Source organism: Podarcis muralis, chromosome 4 (assembly GCF_964188315.1).
Source record: "Podarcis muralis chromosome 4, rPodMur119.hap1.1, whole genome shotgun sequence".
In the NCBI taxonomy this organism is placed as follows: domain Eukaryota; kingdom Metazoa; phylum Chordata; class Lepidosauria; order Squamata; family Lacertidae; genus Podarcis; species Podarcis muralis.
This window is the reverse complement of record NC_135658.1, coordinates 23,593,215-23,605,486: the sequence shown is the minus strand read 5'-3', so window position 1 is coordinate 23,605,486 and position 12,272 is coordinate 23,593,215. Positions and strand designations below refer to the sequence as shown.

The window sequence follows — 12,272 nt, the reverse complement described above, 5'->3', positions numbered from 1 at the left end:
CACGGAGCAGGGTCTGCAGCTGGCATACAAGCTTCAAGATATGGAAACTAGCTCATGCATCAGCTTAATCCTATAATAAACTATAACCAGATGACTGCTTCAGACTGACGCCACAATGCTCAAGGCCATACACAGCTGGGGAGAACTGTGGGGAGTCGCCATACCGATTACCTGAACTGTAATGGACCAGTGAATGCTTTGGAATCCCAACCTAATTTTCTCCCTTCAGCTCTCCCTTTTAACATAAGAAAAAGGCCAGAGCAAAATTTCTTTAGGATCTTTATTTTATATTCCAGACACCATTTAATTCAATAATTGTGGAGCATAGCTTCCCATTCCCCTCTAGTGGAAGAATCATGTAAAATAGTCATGAATGAAACTGGGCTTTGCTATGCGCACAATCTTTTCAAGCGCTACTGGGCACATTTTTTAAGCATTTCATTTGTAAGCTGAGATGGAAAATAGCAAGATGCTTTCAAACCAAAGAAAAGGGTGAGGGAGTTCAAAATTAGATTTCTATGAGAAGAATCCTGAAATGTTTCGTCAGGCACTTATCTGCCACAGACCTATTGGTCTCTCTCTGGCTCCACTCTCAAATTAATTACTGCAGAACTGCATATAGTCTCTGCACGATTTGATAGAACTGTGCTCGCTATTTCAGAGGGAGGGGGGGGAGGACATATGGGCAACTGAAACCATCACCCTTTCAGGAAATGGAGGCAAGACAATGAATTTGGAACCATTTTAATATCAAAAGATAAACTCTTGCTAATCCCCAAGAGCGTAATGATTAAAACAGAATATGAGGTTATACAGAATTTAAATGTGGACACTGGAAGGCAAAGGAATATTAGCTGATAATAAAATGGCCACACATTACTTTTTGCAACAAGGGATTCACATAGCTGGGAGAATTTGACGGTATTATCTTTTGACACAAACCTTGTATGTTCTGGACCAATATATAGTGTGCTCTAGGCTGTAGCTGTGTAGCAGATCTCATGCTTTGCATGCAAAATATTCCAAGTTCCGTTCCCAGAATCTCAAAATGTCTGAAGCCATACAAAGCAGCTGCCAATCAGTACAAACAATAAGGAACAAGGGAGAGCAAGGGTGTTAACTCAATATAAGCCAGTTCCCTGTGTTCCCACCACTGAGGAAGATGGCACCCATATCTTGGAGTGAAAACCATCTGGATGTGAGATGTGAAATTCCTGGGAAGGAGACAATTCTGGGGTGACTGAGAGCTGTCTTCCTCCATGAGATCTGAGGAGGCAACAGTAGGGAACCTGTGGCTTTTGTTATGTTGCTGGACCCCATCACCCCTGACCATTGGCCACGTTGGCTGGGGCTGATGGGAGTTGGAGTCCACAATATCTGGGAGGGCCAAACGCTCCCCACCCATGACTAATGCTTAGATCTAAGTTTATGTTTAGGGGAGCATTAGACATCCTACTTTATTTTTCCTCCTGTTCCAGCATTCGACTTATGCCTTGAATAGAATAGTAAGTTGCACACATACGGTCTGTGTCTAAGTATCTCTAAGCACTCGTCTGGGTGCAGCTGCAGGAAGAAACAGGCGCATACACACACACACACACACACACACACACACACACACATATCCCCAAATTCAAAATATTTAGAAAAACCTTAGTTTACGTGTCTGTTTTCAGTAACTGGAGTGCACATTCTGTCGAAACTGTGCTTTTAAGTTGCTAGTTAGTAAACCAACATCAAATCACAGTTCCTTACTTCGAACACAATGGGAAACCAAAGGCCGAGATTGACTTTACCTGCCCTATCAGCGGTTCCATCTAGATGTTGCAACGCTTGTGCAGACAAAATGACTGGAAGTGTGTGGTGTTAAATTCCACCCAGAGTTTTTAATCTACGTTGGAACAGAAACCTGTGCATGAATTGAGGAACAAGAAGGTAGTTCTCATTCCAGACTTAGAATCACAAAGTTGGAAGGAACCTTGGGAGGTTGTCTAATCAAAGCCTCTGCAACGCAACTACACCATCCCTGAAAGAAGACCCTCCAGTCTCTGCTTCAATACCTCCAGTGAAAGAACACCCACCATATCTGGAGGCAATCTTTCCTGCCGTCTAAGAGCTCTTACCATTAGGAAGTTTATTCTGGCATTTAGCCAAAATCTGCTTCCTTACAATTTCCACCTGTGCTTGTAGTCCTGCCCTCTGGAGCAACAGGGGAAAAATCTTCTCCATCTTCTCTATGCAACAGCCTTCAGATATCTGAAGGCAGCTCTCACATCTCCCCTTAATCTTATCTTCTACAAACTATGCTGTGGTTCAGCAAACTAGGAATGTTACATCTGAACTGGGCCAATGATTATTAAGGACCCAATCCTGTGCTTTTCAATATCCACCCCATGGTTCACACGATCTTGCGTACAAGAGGTTTCCCGAACTGGTCGCTCTCATCTATGCACACATATTGTGAGACACAAGGGAGAGTCTGTGGTGTGTGTGTGTGTGTGTGTGTGTGTGTGTGTGTGTGTGTTTCAGTTTAAGACACCATAAAACTATTTTGTAACAGATACCTCTAAAATCTGTCCCTCAAGCAGTTGCATTTTCAAAGCGCTAACTGCTGAGTTGTAGGAAGCAAGCTTACATCAAGCACCCTTATCTGGCATGTCAACACCAGAATAATGGATGCGTGTTTTGAAGGGCAAAATTTTAATTCTGGTTTCCGAGAAGAATTTGATTCACATCGTATCTTGAAATGCCATCTGATGTGTCCGCTATGTTTTCTTCTTGGCAGTTTGTAGATATTGCCCTTCTAACACCTTGCCTTAAAAACGCTTAACAAATGTTCTTTGCATGAAAGCAATTTGCTAAAATAATTCCAATTCCTCTAAAGTGTCTCTCACAGCCAGGTTTCAGACTTATTAATGACAATGTAATGGTAAGCGTTCACATTGGTATTCAGGAACGAAACGGTAGGGTTTAAAGGTGGGTGCAGGCTTGGCTTTAATACCTACTGTATGCAGAAAATTCCACCTAGTAAGCAGTTCTGATAAAGCTCAGAGAGAGAGGAAGCCCATTGAATTAAGACCCAGATTTCTGAACTGACTAAGCCATTAGGATTCATTATGTAGAATGAGGGCTGTGGTTACAATGAAGGAAGCACATTTTTTGCCTTAGCCACAGGTACATATTTATGCTGGCTCTTAATGTGCAGTCCCTTTCCTCTGGAACCAGAAAACAAAAGAGCATTCTTGATGGGAGAGTTCCTCCATGCTTCCTCTGATCTGGGCTTAACATGGAAATGCCAGTGAACAAACTGTATGAAGCCACAACTGATGATACAACTGCCGCAGCCAAGATTGCGCCCACGCAACACAGACTCTAGCATTTTGGGCAGCATCCCACCAAGCAGGCAAATAAAAGAACGGAGAGGTTGTGATTCTTAACAAAAAGGAACTGGGAAACTTCCAATAACATGGTCATACGTGTGATGTAGATAGTGCGACCTCAGAGCCAGAAATTCTCCAATTCAATTTTGTCTTAATCCACAAATCCATACTATTTTCTGAGCACACATGTCCTACTTGCAGTATGGGGATAAGAGTGACCTTCTTTAGAAGGCCACTTTAAGGATTGCTGATAAAAGGCATGAAAAATGATCTCAGCGGCAACCTTGATAGGAGAGTTAGCCAAAATGGCCATATTATGAGCACATATGTGGAATCGATGAAATTCTCTGATGGGCAGGCAAGGAGACGAGGAGGAATCCAGAGGAAAGAGATGCAGCCCAGGCAATATAGGGAGGGAACCAGGAGATACAGGCAAGAGAGCAGCACCCAGGCGAGGTGAGGAATGGGGAACTGAAGGATGGAGATGTGAGCAGGGAAGCAGCCCAGTTGAGCCACAGCGGTATGGTGGAGAGATGTAAAGGGACAAAGATGGTCAGGTACAAAGGGATGGCAGCAAGGGAATGGGAGTAGGCAGGGTCCATTTTCCATGAAATAAATTTATACAAGTGTCACACGCATATGCACAGCTTTCATATTATTCTAATGAGAGGTGGCCTATGCCTATTTCAAAACGAAATAAATAAAATGTATGCAACTCAATCTTTCATTCCCAATTCAAAATACGGAATGAAAATTGGTTTGTGCAGTTCAAAAGAAATCACACACTCCCTCCCAGCACCATCCAATCCAATTTTTTTAATTAGCATTTTTCGTAATGATTAGGGATAATAGCACTTACAGGGCATATTCAGCAATGGGTAACTTGAATACATCAAACACTTCCTTGTTCTTCATTAGGTAGACCGATCGCAGATAGGAAACAAAACACTACCAGAAAAAGAGAGAAGAGGTATTTGTTTAAACAGTAAAAAAAGGCACACAGATACACTCCACATCTAAAAAGAGATCCAAAATGTTAAAGAACCAAAATTAGCGCACTGCATTTCAGCTAAAACTAATTAGTCTTATAAAAACAGATTATTCTTTATTGCATTATGAGTCCCAAAGTTAAGAGTTTGTTTGTATTTCAATTATGCTTTATATGCGTTTTGAGCTTTGGGGAGTGTTACATTTCCAAACTTCTCTCAGTGGTTATGGTATCTACATATTAAATATGAAAACATAATCATAGGAACCTAAAGAGTACATGGAAAATCAGGAGACCAATATAAAGGGCTTGTGGACTCAGACTATGAACCTAAGAATTTGAAGGCAAGGAGACAACCAAGTGAATTATCTTGGATTCTGTGTGCTCAGAGCCCATCAAAGGTACAGATATAAATGCAATTTTAAGAAAACACCAATTAAATTACTGAAAAGTAAGCTTAACTATGGCTGCAATCCTAAACACAGTTACTTGAGAGTAAGCCCCACTGGAACTTACTCCCAGCTGCCAGCTGACATTTCAAACCTCAATTCTCTTTTTCAGTGTCTCTGCACATTTTTATGTTCTCATCCACCTCTCACTCACGCCCACTGGCCTTATAGCAGGCTTCTTTCCTTGCCTTTCAAAATAACCTTTTTCTCTCCTGTATTTCTTAAAATTGAAGGTATTTGTTCCGTCCTTGAAAACCCCTTTTAAACTGCTAATAGAACTTGTGGTATGGGATGCTTTTGCCGTTAAAACCCATCTTTTGAAGCAACAACAAGAAGAATTGTAGTAACAGATTTTGCTTGTAGTTTCATGTTACCCAGACTGCAATAAAACACTGGAAAATCACTTCTATAAAACCGAATAACCTGCTGCTACCAGCATGCCCTTTCGTTTGGCTGGTAACTCAAGTGTATCATTCATTAAATCATACTGTTTATGTTTCCACAAAACTGTTCTGTAATTTTTGTTTGGGAAAGGAGAGGGGAGGGCGGGAAACAGTTTTACAGATATATTCACTGGCTCACGTACGGAATCCTCATTTGCTCTTGCACTGCCTGCAAACCGCTGCTGATTTTTTCCAATCTTAACAACACTCAATAGATTTATTAAATTATTATTTACAATAGCTCACTGCTGTTTGTTTATTCAGTCTCCATCTCTCTCACACACATGCACCTTGATCTTCTACACTATACAAAACCCTGCACTACAACAACCTTTCTGCTTGCATTTTGCAGAGCATTGGTCAAATTAAATTGATGCAGTTTTGCTTTGTAAGTGCCGGTGGCTACATACTGTTTACAGCCCCCAACCTCATCTTATGCACCTTCCAAAGTCCCCTGAAGCTGCTCCATTTTTTTACCCTGACAAAATTCCTTCCTTCTTCATTGCCTCTCATCCCCACCTTATAACTTAAAATTTGAGTACCGCCCAATGCATTTGAGGGTTGGCAGGGCCAGCACAAGACATTTTGGTACCCAACGAAAACCACAAAATGGTGCTCCTCTCTCACCAAGGAGGAAGCGGTGAGTGAAGATCTACATTGGAAACAACTGAGGGAATCCAATCAAGTCAACCTCATCCAACGGTTGAAGTGGAATCGAAGGGGCGGGGGGGCACTCTAGAGGTGGCATTGACAGGCGTCTGCTGAGGAGGAGGCACACCCACCCGTCAAGGAATGTGTGGCAGCAGCATTTATTGGAAGCCAGGTCTGCTGCCCCTGTGGTCCTGCCACCTGAGGCGGTCACTTCACTTTGCCTCGTGCATGAGCCGGCACTGAAGACTGGGAAGTCAAGCAAAGTGTCTCCATCCAATTAACACTGTCTCCCCTTAGTGACACACAAGGATACCAGCAGGAGAAGTTTTGCAGAACGGGATACAACTCCTGCATATGCATGAAGTCTTCTGTTCAATCCCTTAAACTCCAGATAACAGATTACAGGGAAGGGCCTCTGCTTGCTAGATCAGGAATGAGAACCTGTGGTCCCTCCAGATACCATTGGACTACAGTTCTAACCATTCCCTGCAGCGTTGCCAGCTTGAATTTTGATGCGGCAGCTAGACTGGTGACTGGGAGCGGCCGCCGAGACCATATAACACCAGTCTTGAAAGACTTACACTGACTCCCAGTATGTTTCCGAGCACAATTCAAAGTGTTGGTACTGACCTTTAAAGCCCTAAATGGCCTCGGTCCAGTATACCTGAAAGAGCATCTCCACCTCCATCGTTCTGCCCGGACACTGAGGTCCAGCGCCGAGGGCCTTCTGGCGGTTCCCTCACTACGAGAAGCCAAGTTACAGGGAACCAGGCAGAGGGCCTTCTCGGTAGTGGCACCCGCCCTGTGGAACACCCTCCCACCAGATGTCAAAGAGAAAAATAACTACCAAACTTTTAGAAGACACCTGAAGGCAGCCCTGTTTAGGGAAGCTTTTAATGTTTAATAGGTTATTGTATTTCAGTGTTCTGTTGGAAGCCGCCCATTATTATTATTATTATTATTATTATTACCATGGTAGGCAGAAGTCCATTGCTGAAAATGCTGGTATTAAACATGAACCCCATACAGTCAATTGGTATATAATGGTTAAAAAAAGAGAACACTACTGCAGTATTTAAAGAAGAGGAAAGTGTTTATATTTTCATGGTATGATGCACTTAATTTTTTTTTATGCACTTATGCAACAACGTGCTACTTTTTCTTTTAATGTGGTTGCTATAACCAAAGTTGAAGCAATAAAGCTTGATTGAATTCAAAATCCAATTTGGCTATTCCACCGCAATATCTCTAACAGTGCCGCAGGGCTTGATGACAAAGTGATGGATACATGCTACTCGACTACCGAAGGCTCCCACAGACAGAACAGACTCAGAAGAGGCTGTAAATATAGCAATCCACTCCTGTGCAGGAGAGACATTTTGAGTTGGAGATAATATAAGCATTACTCCTCTGTGGGCTGGTGCAGAGACGTACCATCAGGCCACTTTTAACCACAGTTAAAAGATTTTTTAACAGGGCCGCTGCTCCTACTCCTACAGCCTTAGCTGCAGCTATGGGAACCAACATTAACTATAGCTAGATAAGTAGATAAACGCTCTGCTTTAACCAGGATTGTTTTTAACCAAACTCTGGTAAACAAGGAAACCTTGTCAAACTTAACTGCAGTTAGTGCCAGCGTGTATGTATGAATTCTTTAAGCACAATTAAAGGAGGATGGGGAGAATTCACTCCTGTGAAGTAGGAACAAGGTCATAAGGCAGATGTTGCTGAACTACAACTCCCATCAGCCCCAGAAAGCACGGACAATGGCAAGGATGGTGGGAGTTGTAGTAAGAACTCAAATCATTCGGTGCGGCACTTTGGAACTCCCTGCCAATTGATATCAAGCAGGTGCCTTCACGGTATCATTTTCGGCGCTTGCTAAAAACATCCTGGTTTAAACAAGTCCACCCAGATGCTTGGAAAGTTGGTGTGAATTTTAACTGGCTTTAATATTTTAGCTTCTTATTAAAATATTGCTGTAAAGTATTGCTGCAAATCTTTCTTGGTTTTATTGTTTTACATTTTTGTAAACTTTTTTGAGGGTTTTTGTTGTTTGTTTTTTAACAATCAAGCTGCGTACAAATTTTACAAACAGAATGTCAAAATAAAAAACTGAGGAAGAAGTTTGCTGGATTTTAGGCCCAAGGCCTATCTATTCCTCTTCTCACTGTAGCCAACCAGAGGCCTATGGCAACCCACAAGTAAAACATGATCACTGTGATATTATGTAAAAATATAGTGTAAGGACAGGTATACTGATATTTAGAACGCATTTATTAAAAAAAAATAGTAGGTTATAAATAACCATATATATTTTTAGATAACAATAGCATTTAAATACCTATATATTAGACATACATACATGGAATTGTAGTAGCTGTACAGCTATATAATATACCTCTTCCCCTTCCCTTTTCACTTTTTAATTGTTTTATTTTGGTCAATTGAAATATTCTCTATAAAAAATCAATTTTAAAAAAATATTGAGGACTGGCCTTTATCATAACCCTCTCCTCCCCTCTGCCTTCATTTAAGCCATTTGAAACTGACCACAAGCCTTCAACAGAATGGAAGAACAGACTATATTTTTGCAGTGCTATGCAACTGCAAAAAACAGTTTTAAATAAAGCAATAAAAACTGGATTTACAAGGCAGGTTCATCCCTGGATCTGTCAGCTGTGACAAAAGCTCTTGTTTGAACTCGTTCCATCGCTATCCCGAAACTCCAAGATTATTTCACTCCACTCAATTTAATTTTATCTATCTTTTTAGAGCGGGTTTTTAAAAACAGCTGCAAAAAAGCTGTTAAATGAGAAAAGGTTATTGCTGCTTCTTTTTTTCAGCACAAACCAAAGTATTCTATTCCATTCTTTCATTCACATTTTCCTGTTGTTGCTACATACTGTCTTATACAGTTTACAAAAATCAAAAATACACAGCTATGTGCTTTTACACGACATAGCTAAGCACTCCTGGTTTGAACCTCAACAAGAAAATATTGTGAAGAAAGCAGGTGTTATCCGTAATAAATTATAATAAGGTAATAAACAAAGGGTTTTCCAGCCAGTGAGAAATCTGGCACATTCCACAAAGGCAAAATTATCATGAAAAGTATTGTTATTTTACATAATGAGCTGTTCAGAGACTATAGGTTCCTATTTCTCAGTTATCACCACATCATTAATCTAGCTTTCTAGGCTTGGGAACTAGAGGCATTTAATTTTATTTCTTTGAACTTCTGCACTGCCCATTCATTATTCTTCAGAAAAAGGCAGTGTGGCATAGCGGTTACTGTATTAGATGTTAGCCCTCTTCACAAGATACTGCCTCTTTACCTTGGCTGCTGACAGTTAAGGTATTGCCACCAAAAGAGATAGCAAAGAGCGGGATTTATACCACTAAAATTGGCAGCTGGTACTAGCTGAGAGGATGCTGGCATTCCTGATCACTTTTACTACCCACCAGCACTGTAGCTCATTCCAGAATTCCTGGCTCTGCAGAAACCCAGGCAAAAAGTTTAAAATAAACAGCAGCCAAGGTGCTGCAGGTGCTGAATGCTCCTCCATATTTTTAAACTTATTTAAAGCTCATTAAAAATACCTCTCTTCATCTCTAGCGCATGTTCCACGGAAACTAGGAAGCTTGATAAAAGTCCAATTTAAGGCACAGGAGACCCTGACTGCACAGGTTCAACTTCCCATGGCATGGCAGAACTGACATGTATACAACATTGCGTAGGATTTTCTACACCATAGTTGAGGAACCTATGGTCCTCCACATGCTGTTCACCTGTAAGTTTCACCAGCCTCAGACAGCATGGTCAATGGTCAGGGATGATGAAAGCTGTAGTCCAACCATATCTGGAGGACCACAGGCTCCCTTATACCCCACCCAACTGGCGGGGTTTCCCCAGCCACTCTGGGCGGCTTAGAGCATGTCTAAAAACATAATAAAAAACATCAAGCATTGAAAACCTCCTGATACAGAGCTGCCTTCAGATGTATTCTAAAAGTTGTGCAGTTCTTTATCCTCTGGACATCTGAAGGGAGAGCTTTCCAGAGGGAGGGTGCCACTACCAAGAAGGCCCTCTGCCTGGTTCCCTGTAACTTTGCTTCTCGCAATGAGGGAACCAGAAGAAGACTCTTGGAGTAGGACCTCAGTGTCCAGCCTAAGCAATGGGGGTGGAGATGCTCCTTCAGGTATACTGGGCCGAGGCTGTTCAGCAGGGGTAGGCTTAAACCTAAGGCCCGGATGGGGCCCAATCGTCTTCTCAATCCGGCCCGCGGACGGTCCAGGAATTAGCATGTTTTTACATGAGTAGAACGTGCCCTTTTATTTAAAATGCATCTCTGGGTTATTTGTGGGGCCTGCCTGGTGTTTTTACATGAGTAGAATGTGTGTTTTTATTTAAAATGCATCTCTGGGTTATTTGTGGGGCATAGAAATTCATTCATTTTTTATTTCAAAATATAGTCTGGCCCACCACATAGTCTGAGGGAAGGTGGACCGGCCCCTGGCTGAAAAAGGTTGCTGACCCCTGGTTTAGGGCTTTAAAGGTCAGCAGCAACACTTTGAATTGTTCTTAGAAATGTACTGGAATCCAGCGAAGATCCTTTAGCACCGGTGCTATGCAGTCCCGGCGGCTGCTTCCAGTCACCAGTCTTGCTGCTGCATTCTGGTTTAGTTGTAGCTTCCAGGTCACCTTCAGAGGTGTATACTAAGAAGGTATCATAATAGGCAGCTTACCCGTTGCGCTCTCTCTTTCAGTTCTTGATCTTGAGCCAAGAAGGACTGCATCTTTTTCTGGATGTCAACAAGCTTTTCAGGATTGATTCTAGAGGGTTGGGGGAGATGGAGAGAGAGAGAGAGAGAGAGAGAGAGAGAGAGAGAGAGAGAGAGAGAGAGAGAGATCAGGTTGGTGTGTAAGTGGCAGGGTTTTCTCTGTCATGGCCCCATCCCTGTGGAAGATCTTCCACATGAGATACTTCTGCTTGGCTTCATTCCAGATTATTTTTAAATGAGGTTTCATTCTGCTTTTTAATTGATGGTAGTTTTGTTGAAAGATGGTATAAAACCATTTCAAATAAATAAATATCTCTTCCTAAAGAGTCACAGACCCCTGTTCAACAGGTTCAATTTTTTTCATTTCATTTCATTTTTTTTTAAAGCATTACTTCAAAATAGTTAAAAGGTACTGCCCATCTGAACAAAACTCAGCTGAAATCATGTCAGGCATGAAGACCGTTCTCCTCCCATGAATAATGCAGGGAAAGCAAACAGAAGCTCAGGCCTTTTATCTAGAGAACAGTTTAAACTGGAAGAGGCAACGATTTTTCAAGGTAAAGCCACACAATTAACATTAAATTGCTTCTTGAGCTTATAAAAAGGTGGAAAATTGAGCTCATACTGAAGGAGGGGGGGGGGAAGCAAAATATACAGCAATAATACCTCACACTGACACGGTCTCTCTCATGAGAAAACAGTGTGAGGGCTCCCCACCCCCCACCCCAAGCACTTAAATAAGACTCTTGCTGGGAATTTCCAGAGCCCGAGGCATTTCTACAGAACTGTGGCTTCACAGATAGGTAGTACACTAACTGATGTGGAGATTAAAGCTGTATTATTCAAAAAAAAAACACGCAACAATAATTGCATGAGGGAGGGGAGCGAGGCTGTGTTTCCTCATCCTGCCTCTTCCCCACCAACTCTTCAGCGTTCTAGCCCATGTGCCACTACTACTACTACTACTACTATTACTACTACTACTACTATTATTATTATTATTATTATTATTATTATTCCGCCCTTCTTCACAAGATCTCAGGGCGATTCACAAGAAAGAAATACATGGTAAAAGCGCAAATAAAACAAAACAACAAGACAACAATCCCGCCCCCCTCCCACAAACACATTTAAAAAGCTATAGAATATTAATCCGCCAAAGGCCTGGTTGAAGAGGAACATTTTGGCGCCACAGCAGACAAGCCCCAACCAGTGGACATCTTGAAGAGGCCATCACCGCAAAGGCAGTGTAGTGACTACAGTCTTCGAATGGGACCTGGGAGACCAGGGTTCAAATCCCCACTCAGCCGCCAAGCTCACGGGGTGACCCTGAGTCATCTCTCAGCCTAACCTTTGCCACAGGATAAAATGAGGAGGCAGAGAAGCACATATGCTGCCTTGTGCTCTTCAGAGGAAAGGTAGGATACAGGTCTTGGTGGTGCAGATCTCACTCTGAGGCCAACTGAGCCCTGGTTAGAGCACGTAACTGAGTCTACTGTGTCACAGCCGCTCTGCTCCTACCAGCAATGTGCTGTCCACAGAATAGCATTAGGAGATTGCTCTTTGGTCCCAGTAG

At 42.1% G+C, this 12,272-nt stretch overlaps 1 protein-coding gene across 1 annotated transcript in view; it reads right to left on the bottom strand.

The window, feature by feature from the left end:
• The window catches only part of DDX10 (DEAD-box helicase 10), a 171,635-nt gene that overhangs the window by 122,527 nt on the left and 36,836 nt on the right, over window positions 1-12,272 (bottom strand). The window contains exons 11-12 of the mRNA XM_028726235.2: window positions 10,661-10,748; window positions 4,240-4,328 (exon numbers count right to left, since the gene is read on the bottom strand). Of these exons, the coding sequence (XP_028582068.2) occupies window positions 4,240-4,328; window positions 10,661-10,748 (177 nt within the window). The remainder of the gene's footprint in view (window positions 1-4,239; window positions 4,329-10,660; window positions 10,749-12,272) is intronic.